We start from the raw sequence: 21,020 nt of genomic DNA on the forward strand, positions 1-21,020 counted from the left end.
CCTGTTCACCTTTTTCTCTATTATTTATAATATTCCATTTTTAAAGCAATGGTGAGGTTTAAAAATCCCATGAGAAAAATATTAGACACCATATAATATATTCTTCAACACATGCAAATGTCAACTCTTGTTCAGAATAAAATTAAAAATCCAATTTCCAGTGCACATATTCACACACAAACCACATATTATAAACAACTGTTGTCATAGATAAAGCTGGCACTTGGATATTTGGCAGCTTGCCACTACAACCTACCCAAATAATTAATATTAAATAATAATAATAATAAATAAATAATAAATAAAACAGAAAGAAAAAAAAAAACCAAGAGGAAGCAAATATAGACCATCAAACGAGGTGGCATATAATCTCAATAAGATAAGATTTTCTTCTTTTCTTTTTTGTTGAAAAAGCAATCCACATCAATGAATAAATTTGCTTATCGTACAATAACCTGCAAATCATAAGATACGATAATCGCGCCGACTTTTTAACGTACAAATCTTAAAAAAACTTTGATTTGTTTTTGTATTTTGTATTTTGTCAGTATTCCAAGATAATTAAATTATTATACTTAAACCACTATAAATTAATACAATTAGGATCAATGAAACTAATAATTAAATATGTTTACACCTGAGTTGTGACCGAGATATATTATTATTTGAACGAAGTTAATAATATATCTGAACCCACAATAATACTCCAATTTATACACTAATTATATATATTGTTTTCGAGTCATTGTTGATGGTAGTGACTAGTGAGCGATTATATCATTAGAGAAAGTGGCATCCACGCGCGATGGTGAAGTGCATGCGTGCGTGTGTGTGTGTGTGTGAGAGAGAAAGATAGAGATATATTGTTGTGTTTGGAATTTAGATATATGGGGTGGTGAGTGTTTTAATTTGGTCACAAATATCCAACAGGGACCTCTTTGAAAGTGAAAGCCCTGTATGCCCTTTTTCTTACTATATATAAATTGGTATCTTCATCACCTGCACAACATATAATTATCAAAAAAAACATATAACTATAGTTATAAGTTTCTCTCACTAGAAATACATACACACACCAATTGTGTGTGTGTTTCTGTGAAAGAAGAAAAAAATGGAGTTGAAGGGAGAAAACCAAAAGCATAACTCTGATCAAGAAGAAGATCAGATCACTACCGTTGATTGGAGAGGCCGTCCCTCCAACCCTCTCAAGCATGGCGGAATGAGAGCTTCTTCTTTTGTTCTTGGTTTCTCTCTCTCTAGATCTCTCTCTCTCTCTCTCTATAGATTTCTCTCTCTCTCTCTCTCTCTAGATTATCTCTCATACTATATATATAATATGGTTGCAGGGCTGCAAGGATTTGAGATAATGGGGATAGCAGCGGTTGGGAACAATCTGATAACATACGTAATAAACGAGATGCATTTTTCTTTACCGAAATCCGCAAACACCGTCACCAACTTCATCGGAACTGTTTTCATCCTCGCACTCCTCGGCGGCCACCTCTCCGACTCGTATCTCGGCTGCTTCTGGACCATGCTCATATTCGGCTTCATCGAACTCTCCGTACACCCCCCTCTCTACTTTCTCACTCCTCTTTGATCAGTTTTCATCGCCTTAAACTTTTAGTTGAGATAGTCATTCAATATAATATCAGCCAGCCTCAATATTCCCAAGTGCAAAAGGCTTGAAATGTAAATTTACATTGAAGCCCACTTGAAGCTGGCGGTCGTATTAGAAATATTAATATTAAATGATTTATCTCACTGACTCAACTTAATCTTTTGGTTGAGTTGGTGGTTCATTCACACATGCGTGTAGTACTGGAGATAATTAATATTGATACATTTTAGTTCACTGACAGCTTAAACTTTTGATTGTTATACATAAATATTAATACAGGGTTTCATCCTGCTATCGGTGCAAGCGCATCTTCCACAACTGAAACCGCCGCCGTGCGGCGAGAACGAGTTGTGCGTGGAGGCGAAGGGTTTAAAGGCGCTGATATTCTTCGTGGCGCTCTATTTGGTGGCGTTGGGGAGCGGGTGCGTGAAACCGAACATGATAGCGCACGGCGCGGATCAGTTCAGACAGGACGATCCGAAAGAGTCGAAGAAGCTGTCGAAATACTTCAACGCCGCGTATTTTGCGTTTTCGATGGGCGAACTTATTGCGCTGACGGTTCTTGTTTACGTGCAAACGCACTCCGGTATGGACGTTGGTTTCGGCGTGTCGGCTGCCGCCATGGCCGTAGGGTTGATAAGCTTGATCTGTGGTACGGTTCTATACAGGAATAAGCCTCCTCGAGGAAGTATTTTGACCCCTATTGCACAAGTAAGAAACAATTTTTATTTTTTTATTTTTCAATTTTTAATTTTTTTAATTTTTTAATTTTTTAATTTTTTTCCTTTTTTCAATAAAATAAGGTTTTTTTGTGTACATGTTGATGCAAGTAGTGGTGCCTTTGTGACTCATGTTCTTGAAAAAAGTTTGTTTTCTTTTACAATTAAATGTGCCCAGATTATATTACAAGATTCAAGATTATGTCGGAAGATTTTGCATCTTTTGCTAATCACTCATATTTAATTTTCATTTTTTTTTTATTACTTTTAATTAATTAATTAATTTTTTATTTTTTTCTTTTATATGTCAGGTGTTTGTGGCTGCAACTTTAAATAGAAAGCAAATTTGTCCTTCTGATCCCTCCAAAGAGCAGCAACTGCATGCTAATACAGACAACCCCATTTCTGACAATTTTGTCAATCCTCAACTCTCTCAAAGATTCAGGTAATTAAAAAAAAAATGGTAAATTGCAAATAGCACCCCAACTTAGGGTAAATTACAAAAAACACCCTCAGCTATTCGTAATTACCAAAATCCCTCCAACGTTTGTTCCAATATTACAAAACCCTCTTACGATGTGATTTTTCACCAAAATATTTTGTACCACAGGGAATATTCCCCAAAAAATATCGATTTTACCCTTGCGGACGTGCCATTTTTTTATGTTGTTTTTGAGAGAAAAAATTAACTTCTAGGGGCCTTTAAACGGAATATTTATTTTTCTTACAATGATACACTCACAGCTTTTTAGTATCACCATTACCCCTTTGAGAGTATTTGTTTTACCTTTAAAAAGTAACATAAAAGAAATTCTACGTCTGCAGGGGTATAATTGGTATTTTTAGGAAAATATTCTCTAGACTCAAAAAGATTCAGTGAAAAATCACACAGTAGGGGGTAAGACGAAAACAAACGTCGGAGGGATTTTAATAATTGGGTCTTTTTCGTAATTTGGTCTAAGTTCAGGGTTTTTTTTCCCCTAAATTACCCTAAAAAACACATTTATGTTCTAATAATTTATTTTTGCATACATAATCAACACAATTTTTTTTTTTAAATTTCAGATTCTTGAACAAGGCTTGCATCAAGATTGATCCAATTCAAGAAAATGGAAGAAACAAAAGGCAAAGCCCATGGAGATTGTGCACACCAAACCAAGTGGAACAAGTCAAAACCCTAATCTCAATAATCCCAATATTTGCATGCACAATAATATTCAACACAATATTAGCACAACTCCAAACATTCTCAGTCCAACAAGGCAGCTCAATGAACACACACTTAACCAAAAACTTCCACATACCACCAGCCTCCCTCCAATCAATCCCTTACATCATGCTCATATTCATCGTACCGCTCTACGACACTTTCTTCGTCCCCTTCGCCCGTAAATTCACCGGCCATACTTCTGGGATCGCCCCTCTCCACCGCATAGGCGCCGGCCTTTTCCTCGCCACTTTCTCCATGGTGTCCGCAGCCATTATGGAGAAAAAGAGACGGGACGCGTATTTGGACTCGGGCGAGATAGTTTCGATATTTTGGATCACGCCTCAATTCTTGATATTCGGGGTGTCAGAGATGTTCACTGCGGTCGGATTGATCGAGTTTTTCTACAAGCAAGATTTGAAGGGCATGCAGTCGTTTCTGACGGCGATTACTTATTGCTCGTACTCGTTCGGATTCTTTTTTAGCTCGGTTCTCGTTTCGCTCGTGAATAAGGTTACGTCGTCGTCGTCCGGTGGTCGAGGGTGGTTGGGGGATAATGATTTGAATAAAGATAGGTTGGATTTGTTTTATTGGCTCTTGGCGGTTTTGAGCTTCGTCAACTTCTTCAATTATTTGTTTTGGGCGAGGTGGTGTTCGAGAAATAATAATCGATCCCCGGCGGCGGCGGCACCACCACCGGGAAAAGTCGACGGTGGTGACATTGTATGATTAATGTTTTCTTTTGTTTTGAGAAAAAAAAAGGAGGGAAATGATGTAGGGATAATTAATTAAATATGGTGTTTTATATGAATGTACATAAAATTAAATGGATGTGATTAATTAATTTGCTATTATAATCTACTTATTTAATTCCCTTTTTTTTTTGGTCCTTGATGTATGAAGATCCATTGTATTTAATTATTCTTATTAGTACTGCATCAAAGTCAATAATAATAGCTTTACCACAGAACATGTGCAAGCAGTACTACTATATGACTATAGCCAGTAGATATGTAGATAGTGCCTTAACTTTTTATGTAGCTTTTATATATATATATATATATATATATATATATATATATATATATATATATATATTAAACTACGACCGGTCCTGAGACAAGGTTAAATTACAAAAAAAAATTCTCTTGTTTGCGTAATTACAACTACTCCTCAACTACGAATTTTCTTGCACGTAGACCTTTGTGGTGTCAAGTTTAGTGGAATCTTCTACGTTATGTGGAATATTCTCCAGTTTGTACCCGTTTCACCACATTTGAGCTCTGCATTCTGAAACAAACAAGATGATCATTATAAGATGTGTCTCTTGCCTTGTAAATGTAATATCAGATTGTGGTGCATTAGAAACTGCATTTTTGCACAAAACGAGAACAAACTAAAGAATACTCAACGGAATCTAGAAAATTCTGTTGAATTTGACACCATAATGGTGGACGTAAAAGATGATTAATAGTTGAGGGCTGGTTGTAATTACCCAAACAATTTGGGCTTTTCTGTAATATATACATATACATATATAGTAGTGACCGGTAGTGCAGCTACTGTGAGAGTTGATGCATAATCAATCACAGAACATAATGAAAAGCAGAGCTACTGAACAAAAGGCAATAGAAGAAGAAGAAGAAACTCTCTTTTACAAACAGAGTCATCCATTATTTTTCTCCTTTAATTTTCATTTTCTTTTTCTTTTTTTTTTCAATCTAGGCCCCCCGCCCCCCATTCTCTTAGGCTGACACCCAACCTCTATGTAATATTTTCATACAAAGTGACAACGGCCCAAAAGTTGTCTAGTCGAGAAAAAGGGAAAAATATAATTTTCGTTTATGAAGATTACCTCGATTGTTTTACCAATTTAACACTTTTGGTTATTTTCGTCAATTTAACGTTAGGCCGTCAGTTAAGATTGATTCCGTTAGTACTAACAGAAAATTGACAGAAATGACCAAAAGTGTTGAAACACGAGGGACTAAATATGTCATCTGTGAATAATGAAGACCAAAAATGTATTTTTCACTCAGAGAAAAATATAAAGACTGAAAAGCCATCCATTATTTAAGCTCAAGAGGAGTGTAACCAAACGGATCTGATCGGAATTAGCACTTTCGAAAAAAAATTGAAATTGGAGTAAAAATAACTCCATTCCAAAATTGAAAATTTTCGGATCAGAATCGACGAAACTCAATTAGAAAAGCTAAAAAAGAGGGACATGTCTGAAACATGTCGGAATGAAAGAGGCCCCCCCAATCCCCATAGTAAGAAAAAAACACGAGTGGGATGAATGGTGTTGATTGTGTTGGATAAAACAAGTGCACAAATTAATGGACCCTCCAATCTCCATATATCTCCATGCAAATTTATATATATATATATATATATATATATATATATATATATATATATATATATATATATATATATATATATATATATATATATATATGGGTAAATTACAAACACCCCCTGAGGTACGGCCAAATTACAAAAACACCCCTCTTGTTTGGATAATTACAACCACCCCCTCAACTCATCAAATTTAGTGGAATCTTCGAGATTATATGTAATATTATCACTTTTGTACCCGTTTTATCCCATTCAAACTCTACATTATGAAGCAAGATGACCATAATATGTGATTTTGAGCTTGTATATATCAGTTTGTGGTGTATCGGAAACTGTATTTTTTACACGAAAAGAGTACAAACTAGAGCACATTTCATGGAATCTAGATGATTATGTTGAATTTGGCACCATAAAGGTGGAGGTCTAAGAAAAAATCATAGTTGAGGGGGTAGATGTAATTATCCAAACAAGAGGGGGGGTTTTGTAATTTGACCATACCTCAGGGGGGTGTTTGTAATTTACCCATATATATATATACCATTTTTATTTTATTTAATTTATTTAATTTATTGCTGTTTAGAGAAGAAGCTGCTTTATTACATACATCCTTCAATCGTGGGGGGGGAGATGATGAATTGATGATGATAGCTTAGCCGACAAGTTTAGCTAGGTTAGCTTATTGTAACAGTGCATGCACGTAACTACTTTTTTTTTTTTTCTTTTTTTTTTAATTTGACTATATATACCAAATAATTAAAATTTATTCAAACCCTAGTTTGTGCATGTGATTTGCACTGATGGTACTAGAAAGTAGAACCTCCAACTTTGTTTCTTTTTCTGCATAGTCTCAATTAAATGATATATCAAACGCATTTTATTTTATTGCAATAAATTACACAAAAGTCTAATCTAAAGGATGTGTAATTAATTAAGAGTTACCTACCTACTGATATATGTTGTTTGAAGAAAAACAATGAGAATAGTAAAAATACATGGGTTTAGGAAAGAAGAAGAATAAAAGAGAAACTGCGATGAAGAATCGTCGAATCAGCTTCGTCGTCGTTTGCTCCATCTTCTCGCTCTTGAAAGGCTTGAAACAACACTCCATGGGATTATTTTTTTTTTTGACTTCTTTTAGATATTATTTCAACGTTAACAAAATAAGAATTACAATTAAATATTCGCAATAAATTTTTATCGACCAAACGACTTTTCAGTAAACTAAAAACCACTGACCGACCCATTTATATATGGGTCGGTTAAAATTACCGAACCGACAACTAAATTATCAGCCGATAAAAGCGGGTTGAAAGTGGTTCGGCTGGCCAATAAAGCCGACCTATGTCCAGCCCTAAAAATAATTACGAAGATTAGATGGGAAGGGAGTTTTTCTCATTATATAGACATAAACCAAGTATGAGTTACAATCTCTAACTCTTACAAGTTCATAGTCATTTAACCTAAGGAGATGTTGTAACATATCTTTCACGAAGATGGTTTTCAGGGTACCAATTACCAACAGGGATAGGATACCGTCGTCTATTAGTTGAATTTAAGGGCAAATTACAGTCACCCCTGAGGTATGGCTAAATTACGGGAAAAAAAAACCCACTCTTGTTTGGGTGATTACAGACACCCCTTCTTTTAAATATTTTTACATAAAATTTATGTAATTCAATTATTTACCAAACCAAATCGTATCTTTAGTCCAGTAAGCGGTATGAAACATTGGCGTACCGAAATTTCGGTTCAGTTTTACCGACTTAACATCCCCAAATTTACCTCTGGATGGATCTTTTCGTAATAGTTGAGGGGTGACTGTAATTACCTAAATAGGAGGGATTTTTTTTATAATTTAACCATAACTCAGAGTGGCCGTAATTTGACCTTGAATTTAATCATTCAGAAAAGTGTCGTTTTTCCGAAAATAAATTTTCTTTTTTAAAAACATAGAAGAACATAGATAGAATTACAATGCATCTACAGGACAAGTAACCTTGAAATAACCAATAACATTAATGGAATTCAATTAAAAATCGCATCTTCTCCAAATTTACAACATAGCATAAGCCAATGGAATCGAAAACAGAGCATCTGGAAAAAGGCTATGACGATGCTGTACAAGTTGGTTCGGTTCCACTCACTAGTCCGGCACGGCATTCGGTTCGGTATATTACTCCCATTTAACCCCTTTTTCCCCATCACTATAAAAACATTTCCGGTCCCATTTATAAATATCAAAAACATGTTTAAAAAGTTTCCAGAACATCAAAACAACTCTCACTCGTTTCTGATAGAAGAGTATTTCTCCGATAGTGTGTGGGATTTCGCAATTTCACTCATGAGATTCTTGAACTTGTGACTACAATCTCCTCCACTGCAAATGCCGAGTAGAAAGAGAAAGAAACGAAAGTTATAATATTTTATTTCAAAATTCCCAACAGAATATATATATTCATCTAAAACCTTATTATACATACCTTATACGATTCAAGGATGCAATTGCACGGAGGGCACTCCGGATCATGTCTTCGTTACGGTCAATTTCTTGCTTGACTGCATCTTGCTTGGGCCTAAAATTGATGGTTTTCTGGAGAGGGTCCACCAAAGAATCCAATACTGGAAGTGCAAATATTTGATGAAAATTGCATTAATATCTACGTATAATGTTAAGTTCGGTCGAAATACTAGGATTATCTGCAATAATAAGATTAATGACAAGGAAATACCTGCCAACACAGCGGATGGACACTTGTCGGATAACTTCGAAAGGATAAGATGACATGGCATTTTAACATCATAGTGATCTGGAATTTAAGAAAATCTAAGTGACCGTCCAGCAATAAAACTCTTTACGAAATTTCCAGAAATTATTATAGATGGTGAAAGATGGTAAGAAACTAATGCGCCTCAGATCGACTCACCATCTAAACCAGATAAAAGGAATGGAACAATAAAAGACGATGGGTTCACTTGATCAAGACAGCTGTCCAACAAAGTGTCGACGCATTCGAAAGCGGCTTTCCTCAATTCAAGCCCGTCGTCTACTGTGTGCTTGAACGGACCTAAATCCACTGTCCTGATCAATTCTTTCTGCAAAGAGAAAATTGACAAACGGGTTTAAGTTAGTAAAGGAGACTTTCGGTTAGCATCGTACTAAAGCAGGAACTTTCTTAGTTTCGTAATTAATTGATATGTATGCTAAACCGAGAAGATAGTTACCTTTATAACTGTTTGGTCGTAGAGAAGTGGCAATAGTTCTGGAAGCAGGCCCTTTATCAGGATAGGCTTGTTATGAGCTGCAGTACTCAAGGCCAATACGGAGGCACGCCTCACATGCTGCTCATAAACCAATAAACCATGTTAACTGAATTTAATGTCAAGCAAACAAAAAATAGACATGCAACACTATTTTACTTTTATTTTATTAAGATGTTGCTTAAACTGAATTGATTCTTAAAAGCAATTAGGAAATTATTACCCGATCATGATCCCTGATAAGCATCAAGAAAGATGAAATCTCGGGGTACAAAATCTCATCTATTTTCTCTTGCCGCTCAACAATAGAATATTTCACTGCAATTACAACTGTTGCTCGGGTGAATGCTGCAGGATTTGATATCCTCTCCTACAATTGTGTTAAAACATTTAATCCTGTCCGTAAAAATAAACATAACATGTTCAAATAAAAACTGCACATATCACATTCTAAAAAGATACCTTGAGTGCAGGAACAAGTTTTCCAGGTTCAATAAGGGCAATTTTTCCTAAACACTCGGCCACCACATTGCGAACTCCTTCCTCCTCACTTTCACAGTGATTAAAGAGCAAACTAGTGATCTTTTCGACACTAGAGTTGTCAAATTCTGCTTTCTCAACAGATTGTCTTACGATGACCTGTAAGAAGAGTGAGTATCCAGAAAGTAAGGTCGAGTTATCAGGCAATGCTGATCAAACATAATTCTCTAAAACGCGTAACTGTACAAGGAACGCACCTCCTTCAGGGAATGAAGCAACAGGTATTGCTTCTTCTGCTGATTATCAATTTTGTCCAAGATAAATGGCAAATACTTTGGTAAATTGCCAACAGCAATATTTCCTAGTGCATATGATGCAGCAGATTTTATTTCTTCGAAAGGTGATTGGAAGGAGTCGATAACAATATTCTCGATATGGTCATGAGAGCTCAGATCTTTTCTCCTGCCGATCTCCCCCAAGCACAGCAGGGAAAGATGTTGCTTGGCCTATGGGAAAGAAAATGAATAATATAAGAACAATGGAGGTAATAAAACAGAACTGGTTGACCCGATTTACAAAATGCGCAAGATAAAGATTAAAGCGTCTAACATCATTTCCACAATTACTACAAGAATAGATGATTATTGATTAGTGATTCAAAGTGGCATTCAAGAAGCCAAAAACATTTCTGAATCATAATAACTGCAAGTATTTGCTTGAATGCCAATATAATTTATTCCTGGTCAACAAGGGACAAGTAGGAATGTATATGTGTAGTAGCAATTAAATATCGAAGCCAAGTAAGGCATCCACAGACATCAGTTGATGGCATACCGAATTGGTGCTGCTATCAGCTTTCAGGATATCTGTAAGCATAGCTACGGTAGAGGAACACTTTTTATCGCCTGCAGCAAGGCAGAGGACAGCCACACATTGCGCAATGGAGAATAAAGCTTGTTTCGCAACAGCACCGGACTGGGCTGATGGTTTTGCAGTTGAAAGCAGTGAGTCCAGCAGGACGTCAAAGCTCGTGTTTGCTGAATAAACCAGGGCACCAAAGAAGTTCTGCAGTGCCTGTGATTTCCGAAGATGAGGTTATATTAAAGCGAACCATCTCTATAGCATCTATTATTAATCAATTAATCATAATTATAGTACCAGAAGAGCTTGCCCCTGAAGCAGTGAGCTTCCAATTAGAGTCAGTGCTTGGGGCAAAACTTTGTTTCTGACAGTCAAACCAACATTTGGACCAGATCTTTTATCAGCCATTAATGTACAGCATAATTCCAGAGCTAGAGCAGCCATATGCAAGTCCGAGTCACTGAAAAGCAGTACGAATAATTAGTATTAAAAAATAGCCCAAGAGATCACATATATTTATCAATTTCAATGCAAAATTATACGTCTGCCGTAGTTTCATTTAACCTTATCAGAGTTGAAAGTTCAACAACAATGACTTCGTAAGCAGCTGGACCAATTTTATCACCATAGCCAACAATTAGTGTGTTTAGCGTCCCTAGAGTAGCCTGTCTTAATGCTCGATTGGCCTATTATCGAGAAAAAGGTGAAAGCAGTTCAGTAGATTATATCAAGTCATCAGGGTATCAAAAATTATGCAAAGGATGTAGGGAGGACAGCAAGTCATACCTTACGCAGGAATGCAGTCAGCTCCGAAATTACATGTTCTAAAATGCAAGATAGATCGAGGTGCAGGGGAGAAGCGGCAATAACAGCAAAAGCCTGGAAGAAGCAATAGTTAAAAGCTTGAACATCAGACTGTAAATAATTGAACTGTTTTATGAAACTACAAGATACATATATGTCCTTATTTTTCCATCAGGAATAGTACACAAACAAACTCAAGAAAATGGATTCCTGATATAAGAGTTAGAGCTGCATAAAATTTGTTCTAAATACAAGTTTTGATCTTATCTCACAAGTCCCTCATAAGATTAAGTTACAAAGAAATTATGACCATATGCAAGCTACTTCTAGTGCTCCAAACAACAGATAGCCTTAATCATTTCTTCAATCATTTAATTAACTGAAATTAGTTGATACTCTATCTCTCTGAAGCCCTGATAAACGCAGGCTAAGAAGAACAGAAAACAAATAAATTCAACTTGATCATCAACACTACAAAGAATTTGGTCATCACGAATAAATTCATCATACTCTTCATGTGGGGTCTTTATGATCAATGCTTAATAACACTAACATCATCCTTTTAACAACTGCGTCCTTTTAACAAACGTGTGTGCTGGAGATAAAAGCAGAAATTCCAGCATTTATTTGTTTTTTGACATTGCAAAATGTGAAACAAGAACCACGAATGAACTAAGAAGAAAACTCCCAAGGAAAAAAAACTTTACAAACCTTCACAGCTGTAAGACGAGTTATCTCATTCCCCATTCGATCCACAAGCACAGGAAGGCATGCAGGTAGTTCCCCCACAAGATGATCACCAAATGTAGAAACCACAAGCCCCATACAAGAAATGGCGCATTCTTTCACTTCCTGCGAGTGTGAAGATCAGTAAGGCATGAAAGTAAAAAGAGAACAAGATTTCAACACAAACAATTTGCTAACCTGATCTTGATCTTGGTTTGTCAAGCGTGACATGATGGCTTTGTATATAGGACGGACATAGGGTTTGAAGTCAAAACCATGATCCTGGACAACAAAATCGTATTTAACTTTGCACAAAGGGGACTCACAATACTAGAAACCATATAAAATTTAGACATATGGCAGCAGACCTCAATATTTGGTCGAACAACACGAACAAGTTCTCCACAGACTCTTAATGCCTCTGCAGTAACTTTGTAATACCTTTCACCGACAGAAGATATAACTGGGGCTGAAATCGCCTAAGATAAACAGGAGTAACCATCAGTAAAGAACCAAGAGAATCTTTTGACATGGATTAGCAAATGTGTTTTAATGATGGACCTTCATTTGTACAAGATTTATAAAAGCTGAATGTTGTAGGACAGTAGACAATCACTAGCAACTAATCCATAATCAACAGATAATCTAACTCACAATCAAATGCATCAGACAAAGATTAAGTAATACTTTTCCTTCTTCCAATCATTGGTCTATGAGCATGAATATTTTTGAAGTATTCTAGTGCGTGTTTATACGAATGTTCATTGAACTGAATAACAGCATTGACTAGCTTCTGGGAAAGAATTATGAGCCCACCATCTTGGATTGGACAGGAAATACAATGCAATCCTAAAATTCAAGCAAACTAGAAAAAGCTTTTGCGCACTACAGTCTACCAGTGTACCCTGATGACAATAACTGTAGATTTTGTAACAAATTTTGAATTAAGAAACTTCTCGGCACACGAGCAAATATTCAATAGCAGTTATACATAATTCTCAAGCTTGATTGACCTGGAACTAAGCTAATTATTAATCTTTTGCCTGTTATCTCATTTCTTGATAGCAGTATTCTCCATTTGCAGATTGAATAAACTTTCTATGAAATTAAAACACCACGGGTCCTGGAAACTACTCCACCAGGTCTATTAGTTACAAGAAATAGTCTACCTTACAGTAGAGTGCAGCAAAATCCTCTCACGTGTCTATTAACAAACAAGATATACAAATGTGAACACCCTAAATGGTCAAATGTTTACAATCAATAAACCTATGGGGAATCCTTCTAACACTGATCTTCCCAGGATAACAGATTGAACAAGGAAAGAAGTTAATTTAGTAATGACTAATGACATGTCCTCTACAAAAATTTCCAGAACATACAGACTTGCAAAAAGTGGATAACCTATATAAATAGGAAAAAAAAATGACTAGCCAATACCTTGATGTAGGGATGGAAAACAGAAGGAGCATGTGAGACTAACACTAATCTCGTAAAAACAAGCGCCTCAATCTTTAAATTTGAGGTAGACGATTTGTCCTGTATAGAGGTAAATTGAAAAATATAATACTTCTAAGAACATGGACAATAACAAAAATGACATGGGAAAGAGTAATAGAGCAGAACATACACAAAGTGCTTTCTCGATTCCAGGAGTAAGAGATCCAATGTGGTCCGCAAGGCAATCAGGCAAAACAATTACCAGCTCTTTCAAAACTGAGAAGGCCCCAACCTGTAAGACATGAATAAAACAATAAATTGGAAGCTCGGAAGTTAACATAACAGCATATTTATAACAACTTTCTACCTTTGTCTTGATAGATTTTTCACGTAGCTGCTTATTTACAGCACGAATAATCTTTGGAACCTCTTGCTTCAATAGGTATCTGGGACTGCACAAGTTACATGATAAAAAAATAAGATAAAACAGAAAATTTACAAATCTTGGCAATACTGTGCAAGTAATATTCATATAACTAGATTAAGTACGACCCATACAGAGTTTACAGAAGGTTATGCTAGCCCAATACATCATTTTTTTGGGCCTAACTTTTCAAGTTGACTCATCAGATTAATCAAGAAATGTCGGTTGACAGAAAAGGTGACACGCAACAACATATTAACTGTCTAGAGCCTTGTTATCAAAAGACAACAGCCCAGTTTTAAGTAATTCCAAATAACTTAAATGCTTCTCGATCAGCTCTTTCATTTAATAATGATGCATTCATGGTCATTTTTCGCCTAGAAACTGCCATATTTACATACCAAAGTGCACAACACAAGAAGGGATTATGTAGTATGAGTTTCAAGAGTGACTATTCCTAAAAGAAATAATGGTTTGCAGAAACCTATCAAGTACATATTGTAAAATTATTTAATTTTATGACATGGGCTCCACAACAGCATTCCTCAAATTCAAAGCTTAGAACACCATAAGAATAATAGATAATAGCTACAAGCATATCTCAAAAATCAGGCTGGGAGAATAAAAACTAGCCTTGATTCATCAAAATCAGTCTGGCCTTTTGTAACATTTCCTGTTTGTCTGAGTAGCTCAACAAATGTATTGAAGACGTCCATCTGCAGGACATCAAGTCAGTTAATAAATCGAGGAGAAATCTTACAATTATATAAGGACCAGTTGATTTGTTCCTTCATACCTTGACGTTCTCTTCCCTTTCTTTAAACCTATCAATCAACTTTGGGCAAGCCTGAAAGAGAAAGATTTTATCCTTTGCCTAGTCAGCTTACTCTATTTAGCTTAAAACAAAAGAAAAACTTAATAAAGAACAAAAGGTAATTATTTTCGTAAAACAACTCCTTCTCAATCACGTTCCATGTCTCAGAAATTATCAATAACTAGTTCCAAAACAGAAATAAACAAAGAAGCTCTGAAATCTAGCATTCAATAACTAAGTTCAATATTCGAGAATGAAAGTCTAGTATAAGTAAATGAACTTTTAGTTAAGAAACCTATACGTTGCTTTATAATATATTCCTTCTTGCCACTAAAATTTGTTAATCATTCATATCATAAAACATATATATTGTAAAAAAGTTGTCTTTCTAATTGCTGCTGCATTAACAACATTTTATAGTTAATGCAGATATATTCCCCCACCTATATCGTTGCTATATTATTCAATGAACGCACTCTCTTATATAGAGAGGTAAAAGAGTCAAAACGATTGAATAATTATTTCCAAAGATAGTCACAAACAAACTACTAAAGAAAGACAAATTCGTACCCTAAATATCTTCTAACAGGTGTTTTTTAAAAGCCCTATTTTTTTAAGCAAACTATATGGAGGATTTTATTGGTCCTTGATGGCACTAAAATTAGTATATCATCCATATTATTCGAAAACAATAAAATGCAAAGGGATAAGAAACCAGAGATGTCAAGAATTGGTAATATTAAAAAATTATCATGGTATACCTCTTCATATAGCCTGGAGAGCATCTCAGACCGAGAAACAATTAATGCGGCTAAGCATTTGGCAGCAGCTCTCCGAACTTTCCAACTGACATCTTCATCATCTGTGTACTCGTTAGCGCTCTCACTACAGCCAAACAATAATATGTTACCAAAAAATTCCCCAGTATAAAACCCCATTAACAAATAAATGATGAGTTCACAACATACTCATCTTCCTCTTCTGCATAACTCTCATCATCCGTGTCTTCCTCCATGTTATCAGTGAAATTCGGATCATGGCTAAGAAATTCCAAAGTGAGATGTAAAATTTGGTTGCAGTGGGGAGAAATATCCCTGGGACACCTCAGCAAAAAGCTTTCTAAGGCCTGAAACAGAAAATATATAAACTATAAACCCTGAGGAATAAAATCCAAGAATCAAATAAAATAAAAGTTGAATCCAAAACCAAGGCAGCAATACAATGATCATATCCAAACTGATTTAGAAAAAAATAACAGAGAAATAAATTTACCTGCAAGCTATACTCACGAAGCTCTTCATCATTCTCAGAAGCATTCTTACAGTAGTTGATTAGAATTGGAACTGCATCTCCAAGGTGCGGACCAAAGCGGTAGCCAACAGCACGGCTTAAAAAACAAAAATCAACAGGTCATTTCTTAGAAAATTCTCTTTGATGGATAACATATAGCAAAAGGTCCCATGTTAAAAATATATTGCAGGTCTTGGGCAAGCATATACAGGGATCCTAGTTGACAACAGCAAAAAATCCTTTTAAACTAGCTGGGATTTTTTTTAATCTGTTTCAACTTCCTTGGTGCATTTGGTTGGTGGTCCCAGCTTACAAAACACATTGGTAGGGTCACTCAAGCCCACTAATCTAACGTACAGACATCCTCTAAACTTTTTGAATTTGTCAAGCTAAAGTCGTGAGCAATTAGACTCGAGTATCCATTATCCAGGCATATTTGACAGATTACTTCAGCACTAGTTTATTATAGAGATCGACTGGGTCCATGGACTTCTGAGTTATAACAGTACTTGAAGTGAAAACGTAAGTGATTGGGTAATTACCTCTCTCAAACTTACATAGGATTACATATTGTCAAGAATTCAAAACATTAGAAACCCGCAATATTAAGTAAACTAAGTCAGCAAAACAATCCTAATGGATATACTGCAGACAAATAATAATCAATCCTTAAGCATGAGTGGGTGTAATTAATAAGAGTCTGGAAATCCCAAATTACAAAAGCATTTAATGTATAGAAACCAAAAATGACATCATATACACATATAATCTAGCAGAATACACGGTAAAAATTCTTGAACCAGCAAAGTAAATATAGACACATGTAGCATTCTTTAAAGAAACCTAACTCGAAAAATTACCTTAAAGCCCCTATCATCTGAATGTTTGTTCGTGTAATTTCAGATTTTATCGCAGGATTTCTTAAAAGCCGAACAACTTCAATGGTAGCCTTTGCCAGCAAATCATCTGACAAACTCGACGCGAGAGATGCTGCAGCAGAAATTCTAAATTAAGCCATCTCATAGGATTCATCAGGTCAATTAACACAAAGAAGAAAGGCAAGACAGTCTCCAGAATTTTTTGATTCAGTTAGTCATACCAATACATGAAACGGCCCTCTTTCTGACACTTGCTTGATTAATACTCAACTGGGGCAACAATGCACCTAATAATACCTCATGATCTGATACCAGTAGGTTACCATATTTGTGCAGAACATCACAAAGAATATCAAGAGATTCACATTTGATTTCCGTGCTCATTCCCTAGGTAATGTAAAACAAAATATGAGTTTGACAATACAAGGAGACAAAAAAAACAGATTGTGATATATATATATATATATATATATATATATATATATATATATATATATATATATATATATATATATATATATATATATATATATATATATATATATATAAACTGCTGCGCAAGGACATGAAAAATAAGAATTAATCAATATATTAACACCAAAAACGATAAAGCTATTGAAATTTAATGCATCGTGACGAATAAGAGACAGATGGAAGAGCACAAAAGCTTTCATAATGAAGCTTCCTAAGAATTGAAAAGAAAAATCTTAACATGATTCTGTCTAATGAGCTGCAATCAGCAATATAAAGGCAATCCCCTTTCCAAAATTAATATATTGCATTCGAATTCACAAATGCTAAAACTATAACCCCTAGTTCCAACTTAGAAGCCAGATTATGTAATGTTCGATCCATTTTCCGACGTCAATTAAAACAAACAAGATTTTCTATTGATGCTGTCCTGAACCGAATAGGATTAATCATGTAGCTAATGCCCCAAAACTGATATAGTCTCTTGTTGAGATCTCATTGTTCAACAGTCACTCAAGATACACTTTAAATGAATACTTCATAGAAGACAAACTACAGGCAAATCATGAGCTCGAGAAACAAATATATTCACCAACACTAGTGATGAACTCAATTCTTCGACCCTATGGACTTCAAATATAAGCTCACCAAATGCATCTGATGAAAACACGAGTTGAACAGGACAATTTCACAACCAAGCAAATAACCTTACCAAAGAATGATATAAGTATTCATCAGAAACATAAAAATCAAAAAGACCATTCATATTCAGTTGGTAAAAATAGGTATCGTAACTCATGATGGAATATTACAGAAACCAGGCATTGTGTTATCATTAGTTTCAGGATTCAGGAGGGAAAATAAACTGAAGATACCAGTTATTAAAGTAACTTAGCTTTCTTCGATTATTAAACGAATATCACCTGTAACTACCTAATGAGGACAAAAGGTACACTCGATATATGGCCATCAAGTTACTGGTTTTACTAAACGTACCCACAGTTCAAAATGACGGGATTCGATTTACAAACGTTACAAGGCATTTAACTAATCGACTAGAAGTAAAAAATATAAAAACATACTGGACTCACCTGTGTCGTTATTCCTCGTATCAACTTCGGTGAAATAGATACAAGAACAGACTGTGCAACAGAAGAGGTAGGAACTTCAGCAACAATTGTCTTCAGAGCAATGCTCGCAATGTCCCGGTTCTGCTCTTTCCCGTTAAGCAACTTATCACAAAGCTTGTTAGTCATTTCAAGAACCTGCTGCTCACGAACTTTCTTCACCAATGGAGCGAGACTAGATTACGTCAAAGCAAAACAATATATAATTAGAACACAGTAGTGATATACCGGGGCAACTATCAACTTAAAACATAAAAAAATATTTTTATTGATTGTCAGTTAAGGGTGATATTGTCAAGAGATTGTCATTGTATTCCGATACTCCGAAGACAAAGCAAGAAAGCAACCACTAAGCAGCAAGAATAACCCAGTAATTTCACAAAAATAAGGGCCTCGAATATCAAAAAAACCCGGTAATTTTACGAAGAAAAGAAGAAAGATAAAAAAAAAGTATTGGAGTAAACAATGGAATCAAGGAGCAGACCACTTGACAGCAAGTCCAGAAACATCGCCTGCAGCATCGTCAAGCTGTTGAATGACAATGTTGGACAATTTGGCTTCGAGATCAATATCAATTTTGAATCCCTCTTTGTTCAATTCATTTAGCAAATCGGAGGTGGCCATGTATCTGTAATCTTTGTCCTTTCCCGTCATCTGGTAATTTCATAGCAAAAAAAAAAATCCGATTGAATGCCATTCGATTACAGAGTAGAAGAAAAAAAAAAAAAGCAAAATTAAGGAGTGGCGATTGTTGTTTACCTTCTCGAGGATCCCGGTTAAGGTTAAGTTCGCCATCTTCGCAAGGAGTTCACCAGAGGAATTTTGTGTTTGTGTTGATTGATTATTTTTTTCTTTTTTTTTGGTTCTCTTTTCTGTGTGTTCTTAAACCCTATTTAAGGGCGTAGAGACTGTGATTTAAAGGCGTGTTTGGATTTTGGACTCTGTGATTTATTTGGGCTAGAGCCGTACTCTTTTAATAAGCAAAAGTAGAGACCCCTTTCACAGTTTCACTATTTATGGGATTTGCTTTTTACCGTTTGAAAATTGCTATTTACCGTTCAAAGACTCTCTCTCTTTCTCTCTCTAAAAAAATTCGCTCTCAAGACGATTTCATCACAAATCATACTTATTGGTGTGATATACGAACATAAATGAGTTCATCGGATGAAGATCTGGATAGCGGACACAACGAGGTAAAAATTCCGTCTTTTCGATCGAAAAAAATGGGCTAAATGTTTAAAAGCCCAACTCGGGCGCCCGAAGGTGCAGTGCACGCCCATGTTGGGCGTGCAGTTGGCTCTTGCACGCCCAACATGGGCGTGCACTGCACCTTCGGGCGCCCGAGTTGGGCTTTTGGCTTTGAAACTTTTTTTTTTTTTTTTTTTTTATCAATTTTTTTACGTTTTTTTCAGGACGATACGTCTACAATTGAAGTTGATCATACCGATTATTTTACAACAACTCAGTTGTTTGACTCGAAGGATGAGGTAGTGGTTTGGGCGAGGTTCGTTGCAAGAGGTCTTTTTGTGAAAATGCCAAAAAAAAGTTGTTCTAAAAAAAGGATTTTTCTGACTTGTGACCTATACGGGGAGAAACGAGAATGTCCATCAACTAACCCAAACGCGCGCCCGAGAAGGACTGGTAGCGAAAAAAGAAACTGTGGTTTTCAAATTGTCGGAGAGCTACGGTCGGACGATAGATGGGAGGTCAGAGTAGTATACGGGAAGCATAATCATTTTCCAATATATGGGAGGTCAGAGTAGTCTACCAAAGGCGTTGCGGAGTCGACGTGAAGCGTGAGATATTCTAAATAGTGTTTGATTTAGTTTTGTTTTTTTTATTGGAATGAATGTATTACTATTGACATTGTATGTTATTATTATTATGTTATGATGTTATAATGAATGTTAGTATGTTATTATTATTATTATATTATGTTCTAATAATAATAATAATAATAATAATAATAATAATAATAATAATAATAATAATAATAATAATAATAATAATAATAATAATAATAATAATAATAATAATAATAAGGTTTTGAACAACATATTTTATTAGGGGTCCTTTCCGTTTTTCAGTCCGAATTTTTTCGCCCAATTAGACATCCTGTAAACATAAATTATATTAAATTTACTAACTTATTTTAATTCAGAAAAGAAAATATTTTATTTTAAAACAGAAAAAAAAAAAAAAAAAAAAAAAATTAATCGAACGCCCGGTTTGGGCTTTTCCCGGCCGAACCGACGCCTGGACCGGGCGCCGGTTCGCCCGGGAAAAGCCCAAACCGGGCGTCCAAAAACTGTTTACACGCCCAAGTCGGGCGCCGGTCGCCTGAACGGACGCCCACTTTGGGCGTCTGTTCAGGCGGCGGGCGCCCGACTTGGGCGTTCGTCCATTTTTTTCGAAAATTTTAGGGGTTTTAGAGAGATAAACACTTTTTTGTTTTGAACGGTAAATAGCACTTTTTAAACCGTAAAGAGCATTTTCTCTATTTATTCACACGCGTGAATTTAGGTGGTGTTTGCAAGAG

At 35.5% G+C, this 21,020-nt stretch overlaps 2 protein-coding genes across 2 annotated transcripts; one reads left to right on the forward strand and one right to left on the reverse strand.

Annotated features, from left to right (window-relative positions):
- Positions 1 to 619: 619 nt before the first annotated feature.
- Positions 620 to 4,417, forward strand: LOC105960607 (protein NRT1/ PTR FAMILY 4.3). The gene is made up of 5 exons (XM_012984798.2): positions 620 to 1,244; positions 1,347 to 1,564; positions 1,901 to 2,332; positions 2,652 to 2,785; positions 3,406 to 4,417. The coding sequence occupies exons 1-5, from the start codon at positions 1,112 to 1,114 to the stop codon at positions 4,274 to 4,276; spliced, it is 1,788 nt and encodes a 595-aa protein (XP_012840252.2). The 5' UTR covers positions 620 to 1,111; the 3' UTR covers positions 4,277 to 4,417.
- Positions 4,418 to 7,900: 3,483 nt separating this feature from the next.
- On the reverse strand, positions 7,901 to 19,469 carry CAND1 (cullin-associated and neddylation dissociated). The gene is made up of 28 exons (XM_012984799.2): positions 19,241 to 19,469; positions 18,966 to 19,135; positions 18,446 to 18,656; positions 17,105 to 17,270; positions 16,866 to 16,995; positions 15,988 to 16,102; positions 15,684 to 15,841; positions 15,477 to 15,600; positions 14,698 to 14,748; positions 14,535 to 14,617; positions 13,845 to 13,929; positions 13,668 to 13,769; positions 13,478 to 13,576; positions 12,406 to 12,516; positions 12,236 to 12,319; positions 12,023 to 12,163; positions 11,294 to 11,386; positions 11,072 to 11,193; positions 10,805 to 10,967; positions 10,481 to 10,720; positions 9,904 to 10,152; positions 9,629 to 9,805; positions 9,390 to 9,536; positions 9,131 to 9,247; positions 8,833 to 9,001; positions 8,638 to 8,715; positions 8,389 to 8,527; positions 7,901 to 8,285 (listed from the first exon to the last, which is right to left on the reverse strand). Exons 1-28 carry the CDS (start codon positions 19,274 to 19,276, stop codon positions 8,189 to 8,191), a joined length of 3,657 nt encoding a protein of 1,218 aa, XP_012840253.2. The 5' UTR covers positions 19,277 to 19,469; the 3' UTR covers positions 7,901 to 8,188.
- Between the last annotated feature and the right edge of the window lie 1,551 nt (positions 19,470 to 21,020).

This window comes from Erythranthe guttata, chromosome 2 (assembly GCF_056151865.1).
Source record: "Erythranthe guttata isolate IM_541 chromosome 2, IM_541, whole genome shotgun sequence".
NCBI lineage: Eukaryota > Viridiplantae > Streptophyta > Magnoliopsida > Lamiales > Phrymaceae > Erythranthe > Erythranthe guttata.